A 16,883-nucleotide genomic window follows, 5' to 3' on the forward strand; every position below is an offset into this window, starting at 1 on the left:
AGTACAAGAGTCCAGTCAAGTATAAAGTTAACTTTCCCTTGGTATATCCTCCTAGTATTTGGCAATTGATTTAAAGACTGCTTAAGCTGGAAATTACATCTGGATGACTGTGTTTTATAGGGATACACAGTTTATACTGATTTAAAATAAACCTTTCTCAATAGGTCCTATAATCCGATTACTTGGACTTTTTTTAATTTTTGTGACATCACAGACTTGCTGTATACTGAGGTAAGATTATTTTTTTTCTGCTGTTCAAAACGGACACGTATTATATAGAAGGCTACCAATGGAATTACATTTCTTTTTTATAAGACAGTCTGTTGGCTGCTTCGTTGTTATTCGTCTTGTGAGTCTTAAAATAAATATCAAGTCACAATTTCTGGACAATGAACATAAAAATAAAGATGTCTCATTGGAATTAGTAATAACAGCACATGGACTTGTATTTATTCTGTGTTTCCACTAGACCTATTGTACGAAGGATCTGTTCCATTCTGAACTCTATAGAGGTCAATACAAAATGACACCAATAAAACCACAGAACAGATCATATAGCACGTGTTCTTCTGCAGTAATAGGTAACTGTTTAATAGCAAATCCTGGTGAGTGTTTAGGGAAAAATATTGCAAAACATTATTACCTCTATTCCTCAAATTCATTTTTTGCATAAAAATATCTTCACCACTTTGATTATTATTTTTATTTATTTATTTGTAGTCCTTCTGAATATAGGAAAATTCATTATTGTTGTATTGACTAAAAGCAGTACTATAATAGCAGTTAAATTTTCTTCATAGTAACAAGCAAAGTACTGCTTTTCTTTTACCTTTAAAATACTTTCCCAAGGACTTTAGAAGTAATCATCCATGTTTTGAAGAAATCCCAGTTTTTCCATGCACAACCTGAACTCTTTGGGAAAGCTTATCACACCTTCAGAAGACAAGCTATACAGTTTTTAAATACAACTGACTCCAATATACTGTAAGAATTTATGTTTTCAGTGAACTCTTCTGAGGAAAATGAAAATCTGTTAGGCACACACTTTCAAGCTTTTAAGAAAATAAGCAACTAAATACAAAATAAGTTTCATTCTTCTAACAAATATCTCCCAGTAAATATCCTTAAGAATAGTAACCTAGCAATACAGATAACACATTTTTGCAATGTATTCAAACACAAGCAGAAAGATGTAGTGTTTTCTCATGGAAGCTTTTATGCATATGAAGATTTATAATTAACATAATGGAGTTCTGCACTTTAAGGAGTTTGTTTGGGGAAACACCACTCTTGCCTTCCTCAGCGTCCTTTACCATATCACAAAACACAAAGAAGAATTATGGACAGCCTCCTTATCTGAAGTGGGGCGGACCCCTGGGCATTCCTGGCTGGACCCCTGGAAAGTGTGGGTGTCCAAGTGGATAGCCTGGTGTTGCAACCCCCCGAGGTCCTGGTGGCCGTGTCACAGCAATGGGTGGGGGAAGGTTTCCTCCTCTGTTCTGCATGGGATGGTGGCCATTTGGGGCAGAGCCTGGATTCTGGAGTGTCTGAGAGGAACTTGCTTCCTGTGGCTGACCCATTTTCTTTCCTTCATTGCCACTCTGTCCTTGATTGTTATCTGAAATGTGTTAGGAGAACAGAGTTACAGAATGAAAATGCAGAACAGAAATTCTCTATGAGGGAAAGGCTGAAGCACCTTGTCCACTCCAGCATAAGATGGAAGGTCTGGGAGCTACCACACAAACAGTCTGAAATAAGGGACAATGTGACTTCATGATCTTTGCACCATATTTTCTCCCCAGTTCTTTCTGAAAGGCCACAACAAAGGGAAGCAGAAGTATTTCCCAAGCAGTTAAATTCACTGGCAAGAATATATCATCTATAAATGGTGATGAAGGTCAGCAGTTCAAAAGCAGGCATGTTTTGAGGCTGTAGACATGCCTTCCATGTGGTTCTTCTGCAGGTCGTCATCCCTAATCTGCATTTCTCTGCTAGGCTTAGTCTATATTGATTGCATGGCATGCGTGATGGGGAAAGACTAGCAATATTCAGAGGGGAGGAAACAGTCTGTAACCAACTGAAACCTGCCTGACCAAGTTAGGTGTTCTGATGAGGGTCATTACCATACTGTCTTTTCACTACACCTTCTGCCATTGAACCTTGGCACAGAAGGCATATGCTGTTCTCAGCTGTCCAGGATGAAAGAAATATCAAGATGAAAGAAATATCAGCAGGATTTTTTTATTATTATTATTATTATTTTTAATGATTTATTGGATAAGTTGGATCTCTGACATTCAGAGAAGGTTGTGCCACATGTTTTACTAGTTTTATTACTTCGGTAAAAGGTGTTGCCTATTGTGGAGTGATGCTACAGCATTTCTGAAATTAGACAAAGGAAGACAAATGGACTGGATATTAGGCTAATACTTGTCATTCAGTATTGTGAACACCTTTCAAGAAATTACGGCAAAGGAAGCAGATAAGGCAGTGAACAACACTGTGGTATGGAATACAAATATTTCTCATATTGAGAAATTCAAAACTGTCCTTACCTTGACTTGGAGTAGATTCATCTTGCTTGCTTCCTTTTTGCTTTGTCTGTGGTGGTTCTGTCTCAAATGGATTTTCCTCTTGTTCATTTGATTTTTGTGCCTTTTGCTTATTTCTTCTTTTATTTTCTTCTGCTTGCTAACAATGGTGAAATAGAGAAGGCATCTTTCAGTAACCTGAACGTCGTAGCTAATAATTAGTAAAGCCAAAAATCAACAATTCTTTATTCCTTACACTTTGTAGCTTCTTTTTAAGTTCCAAGTTAGCTTCCTTGTAGGATTTGGATGTAGCATTGAGATAATAAATACTCAGGCTAAATTTCAAGAAAAAGAATGCATCTTGTTAGATAATGATTTAAAGACTCTTCCTATAGCAATAACTACAACTGTGCTAATATCAAATCTGTATTTTTCCTTGTTCAACATGCTTAAGCACTAGTAGTATTTTGACAGTGAGTAGACTGTTTCCTCAGAGTATGAAGAAGGTACTCATTTCAAGGTGTGTGTGTGGGGAGGAACAGAAATAAATTATTCTGTCTTTTATACTCTACATTCACTCTTATGGTAGTTAAGGAAGATGCTCAATTAAGGTATGTGTGCATTGCTATGACGGGTGTTTCATTTAATAGTTTCTAAATGTTAATTAAGTTGTATGACACACTTTAAAAATTAGTAAACTATATTTATAAAATCTTTTGAAGTAATACAAAATTCACAGACAGAGACATAGGTCAAAACAGAGATGTTGAATGCTTTCTTTTTCTCCAGCTTCAGCACTGATGATGGGCTTTGGGACCCAGGGTGCCCTAAGCTGGAGACCATGATGGTGGGAATGATAAACTCCCAACCAACCCTGAATGTGTATGGGATTTGCTGCTCCACCAGGATCCATACAAGTCCATGGGTCCGGATGGGATTCATCCCAGGGTACTTAAAGAGCTGGCTGATGTCTTCACGGGACCTCTCTCAATTATTTTTCAACAGTCTTGGAATCTAGAGAGGTCCCAGTAGACTGGAAGCTGGCAAATTTTGTACCAATTTTCAAGAAGGGAAGGAAAGAAGACCCCAGCAGTTACAGGGTTATCAGTCTCATGTCAGTGCCTGGTAAAATTACGGAGAAAATAATCCTTGAAGTTATCAAAGTGCACCTGCGGGACAGTGCAATTGTTGTTCCCAGCCAATATGGGTTAATGAGGGGTAGGTCCTGCATTTCCTTTTATGATAAAATCACCCATCTAGTTGATCAAGGGAAACAGAAACCAGCTGATAGGATCTTTTTGGACATCAGCAAAGTTTTGACACAGTTTCCCATAGGATCCTACTGGACAAAATGTCCAGCATACATCTAGACAAAAACATCATCCAATGAGTGGCCAATTGGCTGATGGAAAGGGCTCAAAGGGTTTTCGTAAATGGGGCCATACCAGGCTGGCAGATGGTCACTAGTGGGGTCCCCAAAAGCTCCATTTTAGGGCCAGTCCTCTTCAATGTTTTCATAAATGATTTGAATGTAGGACTAGAATGTGTTTTGAGCAAATTTGCTGACGACACCAAGCTTGGAGGAGTTGTGAACTCTGTTGAGGGTGGAAAGGTCTTGCAGAGAGATCTAGACAGACTGGCGAGCTGGGCAATCACCAATTGCATAAATTTTAATAAAAGCAAGTACTGGATCCTGCACCTGGGACAGGGCAACCTGGCTATACATACAGACTGGGCAATGCTCTCTGCAGGACTGAGCAGCCCTGCAGAGAGGGATCTGGTGGTTGTGGTTGACAGCAAGTTGAATGTGAGCCAGCAGTGTGCCCTGACAGCCAGGAGGGCCAACCGTATCACTAGTCGGTTGAGGGAAGTGATTGTCCCGCTCTACTCTGCACCGATGCGGCCTCACCTCAAGTACTGTGTGCAGTTCTGGGCACCACAGTACAAAAAGGACATTAAACTGTTGGAGAGTGTCCGGAGGAGAGCAATGAAGATGGTGATGGGCCTAAAGGGGAAGACATATAAGGAGTGGCTGAGGTCACTGGGCCTGTTCAGCCTGGAAAAGAGGAGGCTGAGGGGAGACCTTATCGCAGTCTTCCTCATGACGGGGAGTGGAGGGGCAGGCGCCAACCTATTCTCTTTAATCACCAGTGATAGGATCCACGGGAGTGGTGTCAAGCTGAGGCAGGGGTGGTTTAGGCTAGATATCAGGAAGAGGTTCTTCACCGAGAGGGTGGTCACACACTGGAACAGGCTCCCCAGGGAAGTAGTCACTGCACCAAGCCTGTCTGAATTTAAGAACTGATTGGACTGTGCACTTAGTCACATGGTCTAAACTTTAGGGTACGCCTGTGTGGTGCCAGGAGTTGGACTTGATGATCCTTATGGGTTCCTTCCAACTCAGGATATTCTATGATTCTATGATTCTATGAATAGGTAAAGCCAAATACTTGTAGGAAAATAGCCAAAACGATAAGTTTTATTTTTTGTTCTAAATTTGGTTACACTTTTCAATATATTGCATTATTTTTGTGATAACTCTATGAAACTAGTATTTTTTACTCTCATGATTTAATTAGAGAAATGCTCATATGAAACCCTTTATTAAAGTAATCAGTAAGTAATTAATCTTCATTTGCTGTTCACTCTGCTTTGCCAGATTTTGCCTTGCATTTTCCTTTTTTTTTTTTTTTTTTCTTTCTCATTTATATTTTGGTGTCTTTGTCTTGGATCCTTGCAGAATAGGAATCCTGCTCAGAAAAAAAAATAAGTAGAAGGTAACCACATATTTCAGAGGACATTCTAGTCTTTTTGTTTTTCTAGCCAACAGTTAAATGGAACAAATTGTTAAGTGAATCTTGGTAAAACTTAATCTCAGAATTTCATTTTGCTCACATAAAGTACTTTGCAATTTCCATTATATTCTGTAATCTTCTCTATATTTTTTGGAAATTCTTCTCTATATTTTTTGGAAATGCAGGGTTAAATCCCAGCTCATCTGTATATAGAATTTGCTTTTAGTTCAGCATTATGCAAAAATTGTGATATATTTGAACAGTAGTTTAAAATGTCTTTATGAAGAAGGACTCAATATAGTTTTTGAGAAAGACTATTCAGGGGTCATTATTCTTTAACTGACTTATGAAAAATCCCTTCTAGCCCTGTTCTATAAGAAGGAACAAGACTCGAGATGATTTAAGGCAGTTGAGACTGGAACATCTCCATGGTACATTTCTAGCACCCTTTCTCCCTCTAGTCCCGACAACATAAGGTACATCAAGGAAAGGCACAGGTACTCAAGATCAGACTCTCATTAACTTTAGTTAATATAGCTAAAATATGTTTTATGTAAAAAATATGTTTTATGTAAAAAAATATGTTTTATGCAAAATATAGTTAAAATAGCTCTGCTTCATGGCAGTCACTGTTCTAGTTTCCTATTGAACCTGCTAAGGATTTATGCTGTTCTGTCTACTGAACAAGCTGATCAAGGTCACAACAACATCAGATCCCATAGACTTTTCAATTTTAATAGTTTCGTCATTATGGTAGCAAGAACAAAAAATTGTAAAAAAAAAAAAAAAAAAAAAAAAAAAAAAAAAAAAAAAAGCTGAAAACAGTTGAACAAAAGAGAGATCACCTTTTGTGCAGAGACACATTAATTATGTTCAACTAAAAGACCTAAATTCTTAAAGTCCCTCATCATGCTCATCATGGGGGAATCAATACAATTAGATATTCAGGCAATAAAGATTCAGAGGGAAAGAAACTTATCAGACGTTTCAGTAAGGATTAACATTTCAGTTAGAATTCTATACGTACACCATCAGTAATATAAAAGGTAGGATAAGTCCAGGGTTAGAGGCATAGCCAAATACCTTCCCAAACCAAGAAGGGAAGTCATGCTCCAGAGTTTCTGATATGACTTCAAACATTCTAGTTTTCCCACTGTTAAACAGAAAATGTGACAATATATAATATACAAATATTTTAGCAATGTCAATTCAGTACTATGAATATATAAGTTAATAACATCACACCAAACCAGGGAAAAGTAAAAAAATAAAATAAAATAAAATAAAATAAAATAAAATAAAATAAAATAAAATAAAATAAAATAAAATAAAATAAAATAAAATAAAATAAAATAAAATAAAATAAAATAAAATAAATGTTAACATTCATTATTTAAAACATAAAACTCTGAAACTAGCTTTAGTTAAAACAGGATTTATGTATTTTAAGTAGAAAAATAGACACCAACATTTTAATCTCAGCAGGCTGCAGAGGCATAATAAAGCACTGATATACTCCTTAAGAATTTCTAATTTAGAGAATTAGTAACAAATGTTTACATCACAGCTAATCAAAAGAAAAGGTGTTCTGTTCTACAATTCAGAAAATTAAAAAATAAAAATTAAAAAAAAAAAAAATCCTGGAAACTTTTTAAAATAATTAACCAGTTTTATAGTATTCCAACTGTAATGATTACCCATAATGAGAAATGTCGTATAATTAAACAGTCAGCATATCTTATAAATATAATACTTATAAAGGAAGATCCTTTTCATTACTAGATTATACACTAGATTTGATATAATATTAACATGTATGGTGGATGTGAAATGTAAAATACCTGAAAGGACCACAGTCGAAAGATGGTGGGATGGAGACTATGGTGTACACAGCAGGCAGCGTGGAGAGAAAGAGAATGAAAAGCAACATGGCCATGTAGAAGTTGTTTGATCTGGAAGCTTTGAAGACCCTCTCCTGGGGGACATTGCAACACATCACTGCCCAGCACTGCAGGTACATTGAAGTGTGGAGGCGGAACACATTAATTGCTGGAAGACATGGAGCGTAAAAAGACCCCATCCTAGAAAAACAAATAAACAAATAAACACTTTGGAGTAGGACTTCTGCCTAGATACAATACCTATTTCCCCTATTTCCCATTCTAATGTGCTTTGCAACATCACTGTATGCACTGTTTCTCTTATTTTTTTTTTTTATTTTTTTACTATTGTTGCCTCTTGCTTTTAGAAGAACTGGAGGCATATAGAAAGAATTCTCCATATGTACTTTTTGTTTCAAAGCTCCAAAATTCTCTTTCTCTGTGAATGAGATAATAACTTAACAAAACATTACTCCCTCTTACTTTGTATCATTAGTTCATGCAGTATCTGTCATGTGTTTCGTTTAAAAAAAAAAAAAAAAAAAAAAAAAAAAAAGTAACCCAAAATCTAGGTGTTATAGAAATAATCTAGATTATTCTTTATTATTTTTCTAAGTATGTTAGTACCATTTTAGGAAGAATATTCTTGCTAAATTGACATTTATTTTACTTCTGTTACTATGGTTATTTACTGCCTTATTCCAATGAACTTACTGATTCTGCTAAATGTCATTTTTTCCTTATTTTCTACGGTTATGTGGTTATGACACAGATGCAGTTGGGACCATTTTATTTGTATCTGACCATGTTTCCTGTGCCATGCTGACTGAAGAGTAGTTATTTTTAACTGCCTGGCCAAATGGTACAGATAGTAGGAATCTACTTTTTCCTTTATCGTTGTTCAACTGATCATGGCTGAGTCACCTTGCTTTTGGGTGACTCTGTTTTTCTCTTTATGAAATAGGAAAAAAAATAAATCTATGTGGTTGGAAACATCCCTGTAAGTATAGAGATGTCACGTCAGAGTATATTATATTAATATCTTTTCTTCCTCTTTCCACGTATCTTCAATTAAAAGAGATGGAAAAGGATTGGTGGTCTATGAAGGCAGAGAGCACCTAATGGCCACATTTCTTAACCACATGGAAATCAGTTGTAAAATTCAAGTTAAACAAGTTCAAACTCTAGGTAGTTTATGGATATTGCCAAAATTTGTACATATAACTTAAAAAACATGGTAGACAAATTCTTGCCAATAGCTTATCAATATGGAGACTTGCAAATGAATTGCGTTTCAATCACTTTGTGAGAACAAATAAAGAAAGAGCTTTTCTAACTCTACTCTCTCTCTCATCTCACAAAACAAATGCACACATACATACCTCTCATTCTTTCTAGTTCTGTGGCAGTGCCAACTCACCAGCTGCAACTAAAACTCTTTTCATTCTGTTTCAGATCTGCGAAATCTGATGTTTCTGATCCCATAATCTTAGCTCAGAACTAGTTTAGAAATTGCCCCATTGATTCCACTTTACCAGAATGTGATATATATTGCTTCACACTGTCATCAGACTAAAACAATGAGACAGGATCCTCATTTCACAGATGCTGATAAATCCTGCAGACCTGGGGAGAATGCTGACACACAAGGGAACACAAGAGACACACTTTGCCACACCTACCAGATCATGCCCTGGTTAAAGATCAGCCCCAGTACATTCCCACTTATATCAAACTCTGAATATGATGGCTGAAAGAAATAACATAAATTCTTTCATTAGACTTGCACCAAAGGTTTTAAGATGACTTATGCTACATTAAAATTGTCACTTCCAACAGCAGCAGAATAATGGTATTGTACTGTAAAGGCTCTTGTTACATATTATCAGTGAATCATGAAATAAACAAATAAGACTCAAGGCAAACAGATAGACTTTAATACTGGTTGCAGAATTTCACTGAGAACACTGAATTTGAGCAATGACTGAAATGCACATGTTATTTTGTAGGCATGTTTGTGTGTATATGCACCAGAATAAAAATTTCTGGTAAGAAACTGGCTCCAAAATTTTGGTTTACATTAAAAATTTATGATTCAAACATATTATCCATTGTGTTTTACATTGTCACAATGTTTTGCTTAATAAACTGTCTTGGAAGAAAGTTATACTACAACATAGCTGGTGACCTGCATGATTCACCATAGTGGATGGTCAAAAAGATCACGAATGATGATCCAAGTATTAATTACAGGGACAACTGACATGGGGAATAATGGGCTTCAGATACAAAAACAACTATTTCCTTGAGTCTGAATCAAAACAAAGATATTCTGTTAAAATTGACAAATTAAAGTCACAATTTCAAATTATAATATGTTGGGATATTTGGAGCTTCTACACTATTTCTGCCTAGTTTTATGCATATACATACATGTATATACAGATATATGCATGTATGTCTACAACAAATTGCTATATTTGTGTTGTGTGTACTTATGAATTGTCTTCTATACAGGAAAGATTAAATAGACCTTCAACTAAGTATTAATTACTAATTATTAATAAAGTAAGATTAAATAGTATTCAACCTGAAAAACAGTTGAATAAGGGGAGCTCTTTAGAACCATTCTTACATAATGCCAAATAAAAGTTTCACTGTTTTATTAACAGTTAAGTGCAGCAGCAATGGTATCTATCAGATAAGCTGTCTTTGAAGAAAATGAAGGAAAGCTCAAGGTAATCTTTCAAATTAAAGACTATCAATAATATGGAAATTTGGGGTATGGCTCATTGAAAGATTCCTTGTTCATTATAAACTCTAATGGTGTAAAGAGTTTGGAAAATTGGTACAAGTAGTTCTGTAAGATCAACTTCATTTCTTTTATTTATTTTTGTTTTGCATGGAAATCAGCACAAAGCTTCTAGGCTGTAGCACGGACTATGATTCCTTATATATCTTCACACCCTTTCTTTGAGCTTCTAGTAGCCCTTTTTCTGTACAATGACAATATGTCCACCATACACTACCAGCAAATGTGTCATTGGCACTTTGAGAATGGTAATATAACTGTATTATAAGGAATAAGTACTGTATTAACAGTAATATAAAATAAGGTGTTCCCTCACTGCTGACCAATCATTCCATGGCTTCTCTTAACTGTGGTTAAACCCTTGTGTGCAGGCTGTAAGGTTTAACAGTGGTTAAACCCTTGTGTACGGGCTGTAAGCTTCACACTCACTACTTAACACTTCTTTGTACATTCTTTACTTTGTGTAGAATCATAGAATCATACAAAAATTAAGATTGGAAAAGACCTCCAAGATCATCTGGTCCAACCAACACCCTACTACTACTGTCACTCACTAAATTATGTCTCTAAGCACCAGGTACAACCTTTCCCTGAACACCCCCAGGGATGGTGACGACCACTTCCCTGGGCAACCTGTTCCAATGCCTGACCACTCTTTCTGAGAAGAAATATCTCCTAATTATTTTAATTGTTGAGTAGAGTAGTGCTCTTTGTTTAATTATTTGTTTTAATTGTTGAAAGTAGGGACATGACGTTTCCATTTTTCCACTCACCAGGGACATCACTTGAATGCCAGGACTTTTCAAGTCTGATGGAGAGAGGCTTGGCAACTACATCAGCCAGTTCCCTCAGGACCCTGGGATTCATGTCATGAGGTCCCATAGACTTGTATCTGTTTAGATTCGCCAGGTGGTTTCGAACCTGCTCTTCACTTACAGTGAGTGGGACTTTGATCCCCCAGCCTCCATCTATAGGTTCAGAGAAATTAAGAACTTGGGAATCCCATCTACCAGTGCAGACAGAGGCATAGAATTTATTGAGTACCTCAGCCTTCTCCATGTCTGTCGCTACTAATTACTCAAAAAATTACTCATTCCTGATATAAGAAATTAGCCACCTACAATCGCTTACACACTCCTATTTTCACCCCTCAGTCTATTTTCAAAAATGTTGAAGGTGCATGGTGGCCTCCTCCTGTCACCCCAGTACAGCAGCCCAAAGGAAGGTGGGTCCTCTCTTGTGCTCTTCCTCAAGGTTCTGTGCAGAAGGGATACCACCTCTCACACAAGGGCTGGGGGATGGAAAAGAAGCATTCACGCAATCCCTGAGAATCGGCAACAGAGTTCTTCATTGCTGGGACACCTTATAGATAAGCCTGCAGGATGTTCATGGTGTTTGGCAGCTCCAAGCTAGTGCTTGGGATGGAGCCTGAGAGACAAGTAGGGAGCTTACCAGGCACTCCTGTGACGCTGTTGGTGTGCTCTGATGGCACAGAGCAAAGACATGCCACAGGAGTCACAGGTCTGATCTGGTGGGGGTGGATCCACTTCCATCAGTCCCTCCACGTCTGGTGGATCCAGTTCCGTGGGCTCCATGGTGTTAGGCAGAATGATAAGCCACTCCTTGCCCAGAACTGGCCAAATGGGATGCCTTTCATCCAGAATGTTTTGAGGCCAGGGTGCCAAACCAGGGGGTTGTCCAGTTCCAACCCTGGATCCCATGCCTCTGTCTGGTTGATTTCCATCCATGGATTCAATGCTGCTGTCTGTTTTAGGGCCATGGCTGGGTCCCACACTGTGTTCCAGATTATGGGCATGCCTCTGCCCCACACAGCTGTCTGCCTAATCCTCCTGCCTTCTCCCCATGCCACCACTGCACCAACGGGAAGGCCCAGGCCCCCTGTTGCTGTATGGCTGAGGGGATGGCTTACTTCCCGCATTGTTGCAGTGCCAGTGGTACCGCCTGTGTCTGTGGGCCAGGCGCCAGAGGTTTCCTGAGCACTGGTGTCTGTTGTGCCACAGATGTTACCCCTCTGCCCATGACACTTCTCCTTCTTGTTAGGTACCTTCCTTCTCGGTGCTTCTTTGGATTGCATCACTATCCTATTACACTGAGGAGGGCTGCTGAATGCCTTCCTGCTTCTGTTTTTCTTGCTGCCACATAAACTGGCTGTCAGAGGGTCTAGAAATTCTGCGAATGGTGGGCCACCTGCAGGGGTCCTGTTTTATAGGGCCTGGAGCAAAGGCAGGGCAGTGGTGGCTGCTGTGAGCTCAGCAAGCCTCTGTGATAAGTTATATATGTGTGCCCAAAGGTAGCTGTGTTGGGAGTGGCCTGGAAGATGACCTCATGTGGAAGACGAAGGAGGGTTAGGGGGGCTGAGGGCCCCTTTTCTGGGGCTGGCTCCCCCCAGTCAAAATGTATGGATGGGTGGCTAGAAAGAAGGATGGTATCTGCACAGCTCTTCAGTCCAGTCACTTAATTAAGGCTTTCTTGTATTGGCTTTGTTCTATTGATTAAATAACTGTATTATACTCCCTTAACTTCCCTAACAATTACAAAAGAAAAGAAAGAGAGAAAAAAAAAAAAAGTCTGAAGTGTTAATGGCAGAATGATTGCCTCACCAAGGAGATCAGCTCCGGGACAGACACATTCTGCTGTGAAGTGGGGGATCACAGCATGCAGGGGGGTTTCTGCGTTGAGATTGCTCGAAAGAGCTGCCAGGACCTTGGAAAGGTGTCCCTTGGAAAGATGTTGAAGAGATTGGACACACAAGTAGTGTTCTCTGTCCTCCCAGTTGACAACTGGAACCCAGGAAGAAGGAGATGAACGGACTGTCTGAATGATTGGCTGTGAGGCTGGTGCCATGCCCAAGGTTTTGGGTTCTACAACCTTGAACACAATTTTGAGAGACCAGGAATGCTGATACTGAACAGGGGAGAGTTTATCGGGTGGGCCAAGAGTGTTCTGGGCAGTAAGCTGGCTGGGCTTCTCAGGAGGCCCATTAAACTAGATGCAGTGAGGGAAGGAGATGCAGCTCTGAGTAAAAAAAGAATACCTGAGAACACTATCACTCTAAGTAACAACAGAGAAATACTCATGAACTCTCCCAGTGCAATTGGGAAGGGTTCTAAAAATATGATATGACCAATAGCCCAGCTGAAGTGCCTTGACATGTATGAAAGCAGCATGGGAAACAAATAGAAAGAGTTGGAAACCATGGTGCAATTAGACAAATATGAGATGATTGCTAGCACAGAAACATGACGGAAAGGATAACATAACTGGAACATTGGAATAGAGGGTTACAAACTCTTCAGGAGAGATAGACAGGGAAGGAAGGGAGTGGGTGTTGCCCTTTACATTAGGGAAGGGATTGTTTGTGAAGAGATGCCTCTGGGAAACAGCCAAGGACAGGCTGAAAGCTTGTGGATGAGAGTTAAGGACCACACCAATAAAGGACAGCTTGTGGTTGGGTCTACTACAGGCCACCTAATCAAGGGGAGCCTGTGGATGAGGCATTCTTGCTTCAACTACAAGAAGCATTGCATTTGTACACTCTCATCCTGACGGGACCAGTAGTGTTCCCCAGGGTTCAGTGTTGAGGCCCATTCTCTTTAATATCCTTATTGATTATTTGGAGGAGGGAACTGAGTACAACCTCAGTAAGTTTGCAGACACCAAGTTGGGATGAAGTGTCAATCTGCTGAAAGGTAGGAAGACCCTGCAGATGGATCTGGACAGGTTGGGTGAACGGGAAGAGGCCAGTGGGATGAGGTTCAACAAGGCTAAGCACTGGGTCCTGCACTTTGGCCACAACAACCTATGCAGCACTGCAGGTCTGGGGGACAGTGGCTGGAAAGCTGTGCAGAGGAAAAAGATCTGAGGGTGCTGATTGATGCTCACCTGAACATGAGCTGGCAGTGTACCCAGGTGGCCAAGAAAGCTAATGGCATCCTGCCTTGTATCAGGAATAGTGTAGCTTGCAGGATGAGGGAGGTGATCATCCCCCTGTACTCTGCTCTGGTGAGGCTGCTCCTCAAGTATTGCATTCAGGTTTGGGCTCCTCAGTACAGGACAGACATTGAGGCCCTGGAATGTGTCCAGGGAAGGGCTAAGGAGCTGCTTAAGGTCTGGAACACAAGTCCTGTGAGGAGCAGCTGAGGGAACTGGGGTTGTTTAGTCTGGAGAAGAGGAGGCATAAGGGAGACCATATTGCTCTCTAGAACTACCTGAAAGAAAGGTGTGAGGAGCTGGGGGTCAGCCTCTTCTCACAGAAAACTAGTGGTGGGACTAGAGCGAATGGCCTCAATTTGCTCCAGGAGAGGTTAAGGTTGGAAATTAGGAGATATTTCTTCTCAAAAAGAGTAGTCAGGCATTGGAACAGGTTGCCCAGGGAAGTCGTGGAGTCACCATCCCTGGGGGTGCTTAAGGAAAGGTTGGACTTGGTGCTTAGGGACATGTTTTAGAGGGGGCCATTGGTGGTAGGGTGATGGTTGGACCAGATGACCTTGGAGGTCTTTTCCAATCCTAATGATGTTAGGACTTCTTCCACCTGTAAGTCTGCTGGGAAAACTACACAGCAGGCTGTAAACAATCCAGGAGATTCCTAGAGTAGGTTGAGGATAACTTACTTGTCCAGGTATTAGACAAACCAGAGGAGAAGTGTTACCTGACCTGGTGCTCACCAACACCAAAGAGTTCATTAAAGAGGTCAAGATTGCAGGCAATCTGGGCTGCAGTGGCCATACACTGGTTGAGTTTGTGGTCTTGAGGAATACGGGCATGGCAAAGAGCAAAGTCAGGATGCTGAACTTCCAAGGAGTGAAATTCAAACTAACTAAAGACCTACAATATGAGATCCCCTGGAACACTGTCCGTATGGACAAAGGAGCTGAACAGAGCTGACAACTCTTTAAGGATGTTTTCCTTAGAGAGCAAGAGCTCTCTATCCCCTGTGTAAAAAAAAAGCAGGCAGGGAGGGCAGACAACTGAGATAGCAGACCAAAGACCTGCTGGTCAAACTGAAATGCAAGAGGGAAATATGCAGTTATTGGAAGCAGGGACACATGGCCTGAAAGAGTATAAGGTTGCAATCCCATGTGAACCTAATGACGTTCAACAAGTTCAAGCGCAAGGTGCTGCACCTGGTCTGGGCAATCCCGGACAGGAGTACAGAGTGGTAGAAGAAGGTTTGTTCGGTCTTGGGACCAATGCTCTTCAACATCTTTATCAATGACATACATGATGGAATCGAGTGCACCCTCAGCAAGTTTGCAGGTGACACCAAGATGAGCAGTTGATACAATAGAGGGAAGGGATGCCAACCAAAGGGACCAGGACAGGCTGGAAAAGCGGGCCCATGAGAACTAAATGAGGTTCAAGAAGTCCAAGTGCAAGGTAATCCCAGGCAATCCCAGGTATTTATTTAGACTGGGAGAATAAGAACTTGAGAGCAGCCCTGCAAAGAAGGACTTGGGGGTACTGATGGAAGAAACGCTGGACATGAGCCACCAATGTGTGCTTGCAGCCTGGAAGACCAACTGTGTCCTGGGCTGCATCAAATAAGGGGTGGCCAGCAGGGAGAGGAAGGTGATTGTCCCCCTCTACTCTGCCCTTGTGAGGCCCCACCCGGAATACTGCATGCAGGCCTGGGGCACCCAGCACAAGAAGGATGTGAAGTTCTGGGAATGTCTCCAGAGGAGGGTCACTAAGATGATCAGAGGTCTGGAGCATCTCTCCTATGCTGAAAGGTTGAGGGAACTGGGATTGTTTAGCTTGGAGAAGAGAAGGCTCCAGGAAGACCTCAATGCAGCCTTCCAATACTTGAAGGTAGCATATAAACATGAGGGGGAACACTTGTTTACATATGTTGGTAGTGATAGGACAAGGGGGAATGATTTTAAACCAGGAGATTTAGGTTAGATATTAGGAGGAAGATTTCCACTCAGAGGGTGGTGAGGCACAGGAACAGGTTGCCCAGAGAGACTGTGGATGCCCCATCCCTGGCAGTGTTCAAGACCAGGTTAGATGAGGCCATGGTCAACCTTATCTAGTGGGTGGCATCTCTGCCAATGACAGGGGGAGTTGGAACTAGATGATCTTTAAGGTCCCTTCCAACCCACGCCATTCTATGATTCTATGTGTTTCCAGTTGGCAACTGGCACTCTCTATTCATGTCAAGCTGTCCTACAATGTGCAACATGGCTTCCAGCAGTGGAAGACTGCAGGAATTTAACAAACCATCTTAAATCCAGTAGCACCACCCAAGGTCACATCAAACAGCACTAGGGCAGCTCTTGTGACAAGTCCCTGCATAAAGAGCAGATGATTCACAGTAAATGACAGAAAAGTCTTCAGGAAGACCAAATAGAAGCCAGATCATATAATCCTAAAATCATAGAATATCCTTCTTGAATCACAGAATCACAGAATTGAAGGGGTTGGAAGGGACCTCAAAATATCATCGGGTCCAACCCCCCTGCCAAAGCAGGTTCCCTAGAGCAGGATGCCCAGGTAGGTGTCCAGACAGGCCTTAAATATCTCCAGAGAAGGAGACTCAACAACCTCCCTGGGCAGCCTGTTCCAGTGCTCCATCAACCTCACCATGAAGAAGTTCTTTCGCATGTTGGTGTGAAACTTCCTGTGCTCCATCTTGTGGCCATTACTCCTTGTCCTATCCCTGCAAACCACTGAAAAGAGGTTGGCCAAATCCCTCTGTCTCCCACACCTCAGGTATTTACACACATTGAAGAGATCCCCTCTCAGTCTTCTATTCTCCAGGCTGAACAGACCCAGGTCTCTCAGCCTTTCCTCATAAGGAAGATGCTCTAGGCATCTATCATCTTTGTGGCTCTCTGCTGGACTC

At 40.7% G+C, this 16,883-nt stretch overlaps 1 protein-coding gene across 1 annotated transcript in view; it reads right to left on the reverse strand.

Annotated features, from left to right (window-relative positions):
- Positions 1–1,352: 1,352 nt before the first annotated feature.
- The window catches only part of TMC1 (transmembrane channel like 1), a gene marked incomplete at both ends in the record, with an annotated part of 67,399 nt that continues 51,868 nt past the window's right edge, over positions 1,353–16,883 (reverse strand). The window contains 6 exons of the mRNA XM_084504646.1: positions 1,353–1,618; positions 2,556–2,691; positions 2,788–2,866; positions 6,354–6,479; positions 7,168–7,407; positions 8,889–8,956. Coding sequence (XP_084360772.1) covers positions 1,353–1,618; positions 2,556–2,691; positions 2,788–2,866; positions 6,354–6,479; positions 7,168–7,407; positions 8,889–8,956 — 915 coding nt within the window. The remainder of the gene's footprint in view (positions 1,619–2,555; positions 2,692–2,787; positions 2,867–6,353; positions 6,480–7,167; positions 7,408–8,888; positions 8,957–16,883) is intronic.

This window comes from Aythya ferina (assembly GCF_964211825.1).
Source record: "Aythya ferina genome assembly, chromosome: Z".
Classification (NCBI taxonomy): Eukaryota; Metazoa; Chordata; class Aves; order Anseriformes; family Anatidae; genus Aythya; species Aythya ferina.